Raw genomic sequence first — 1,770 nt, 5'->3', positions numbered from 1 at the left:
ATTCACAAATGATTTTGCCCTCACACTTGCATGGCCTACTAAGAAAGTTAGTACCAGTAGTCATCGAGTTAAAATAAATCTATTTTCTGAATAAATGCAATTTTGAAAGCCATGTTCCTTGCTCCATTCTTAAATTTGTTTATTATTCACTATGGATGTTATTTTCTACTCTACTAAAAGAGAACTATGGTTATGAAGGAGAATATTAAAATTAACAGGACTTTTTAAAACAAAAGATTTTAGTTTATCACAAATATTTGGCAGTTTATTGAGAATTTTGTCGTATTAAAAAGTAACAAACCTTCAAAAATATGCTTATGTGAGCAATATAAAAAATTTTTAAAGTGTGTATCTTGTTATGTTTATTTTTTTTCAAATCAATTAAATTAAATTTAATCTAGGGAGTGCTCCAACATTTGCAAGTCAACTGCTTGACATGGGTAGTGGTCATTTCGATACTGTGCTGGATACTAATGCTTCAACAACTAGAATTGCCATGGAGATCACAATGACCACTTGTTCCAAATGTCACCTGTGCTCATCTCTTCTGTATGATGAGGAAATAATGGAAGGCTGGTCAGCTGAAAACTCAAATTTCAATACTCGGTAGGTGTTTTTCAGATTAATGCTAGATTACTTTCATAATAATGCTTTACAGGTGTAAAGGTAATAACTAAATGACCAGATTTCTGTAATAAACCCGATATTAATGGAACAAAATAATACCTCCGAGGAATGCTCCGAAGTAAGAAATAATTTTTTGGTGTTTACTCTGTTTCTTCATGAATATGAATTCTTCTATGCCGTTGTTTTGAATATTGCCTTTGTTGTACAAGCCTCATGCTGATACTATTTGTCATTGATCACAAGTTTGTCATTTCATGTAGAGTTGAACTATCCATTTCTTTGATCAATTTATATATATGTGTCTGTTTAGTTTAAAAAATGGATTTTTTCTTATTATCAATAAGTATAGAGACTCTCAAAAATGTCTGTCTGTAACCATTTCATACTGTGAATGAATGCACCATTTTTTATTTGCAATCATGAAATTGTGGTCAGATTTCATCGAAGTATCCATCAGTAACTGTAAAAAATGAAAGTTTTGTTAACTGACTTGACTCGACTGTGTACTTAAATCATAAACTCTCTAGCTTAGAAGTGTCGATACAGACAAGGATTTGTCACCTGAACAAAATAAACCCTCAAGGGTTATACTTTCAATAGAAATCATTTAGTGAAGAAACAATTCATAGTTGTCATGTGAAAAACATATTTACAACATTTGCATGTCTCTTTCAAAACAAAATGAAATTCAGAAACAAGCATGCACTTGGTTTTTAAACTGTTCATTAGAAAATAAGATAAAAATCACTAAATATAGAGTGAGTAATATGATGTAGAAGAGGTTTTGTATAAAAATATTACATGATGTAGAAAAGGTTTTGTATAAAAATAATACATGATGTAGAAGAGGTTTTGTATAAAAATATTACATGATGTATAAGAGGTTTTGTATAAAAATATTACATGATGTATAAGAGGTTTTGTATAAAAATATTACATGATGTAGAAAAGGTTTTGTATAAAAATATTACATGATGTAGAAGAGGTTTTGTATAAAAATATTACATGATGAAGAAGAGGTTTTGTATAAAAATATTACATGATGTAGAAGAGGTTTTGTATAAAAATATTACATGATGTAGAAGAGGTTTTGTATAAAAATATTACATGATGTAGAAGAGGTTTTGTATAAAAATATTACAT

General features: G+C 28.9%; 1 protein-coding gene across 1 annotated transcript in view; it reads left to right on the top strand.

The window, feature by feature from the left end:
• The first annotated feature begins 406 nt into the window (after positions 1-406).
• LOC111083330 (DENN domain-containing protein 4C-like) overlaps positions 407-1,770 on the top strand; it is a 10,230-nt gene continuing 8,866 nt past the window's right edge. Inside the window, exon 1 of the mRNA XM_022379799.1 lies at positions 407-606. Within this exon, the coding sequence (XP_022235507.1) occupies positions 437-606 (170 nt within the window). The 5' untranslated portion in view covers positions 407-436. The remainder of the gene's footprint in view (positions 607-1,770) is intronic.

This window comes from Limulus polyphemus, unplaced genomic scaffold (assembly GCF_000517525.1).
Source record: "Limulus polyphemus unplaced genomic scaffold, Limulus_polyphemus-2.1.2 Scaffold9100, whole genome shotgun sequence".
Classification (NCBI taxonomy): Eukaryota; Metazoa; Arthropoda; class Merostomata; order Xiphosura; family Limulidae; genus Limulus; species Limulus polyphemus.
Note: the sequence above shows the minus strand (reverse complement) of the source record. Positions and strands in the feature narration are given on the sequence as shown.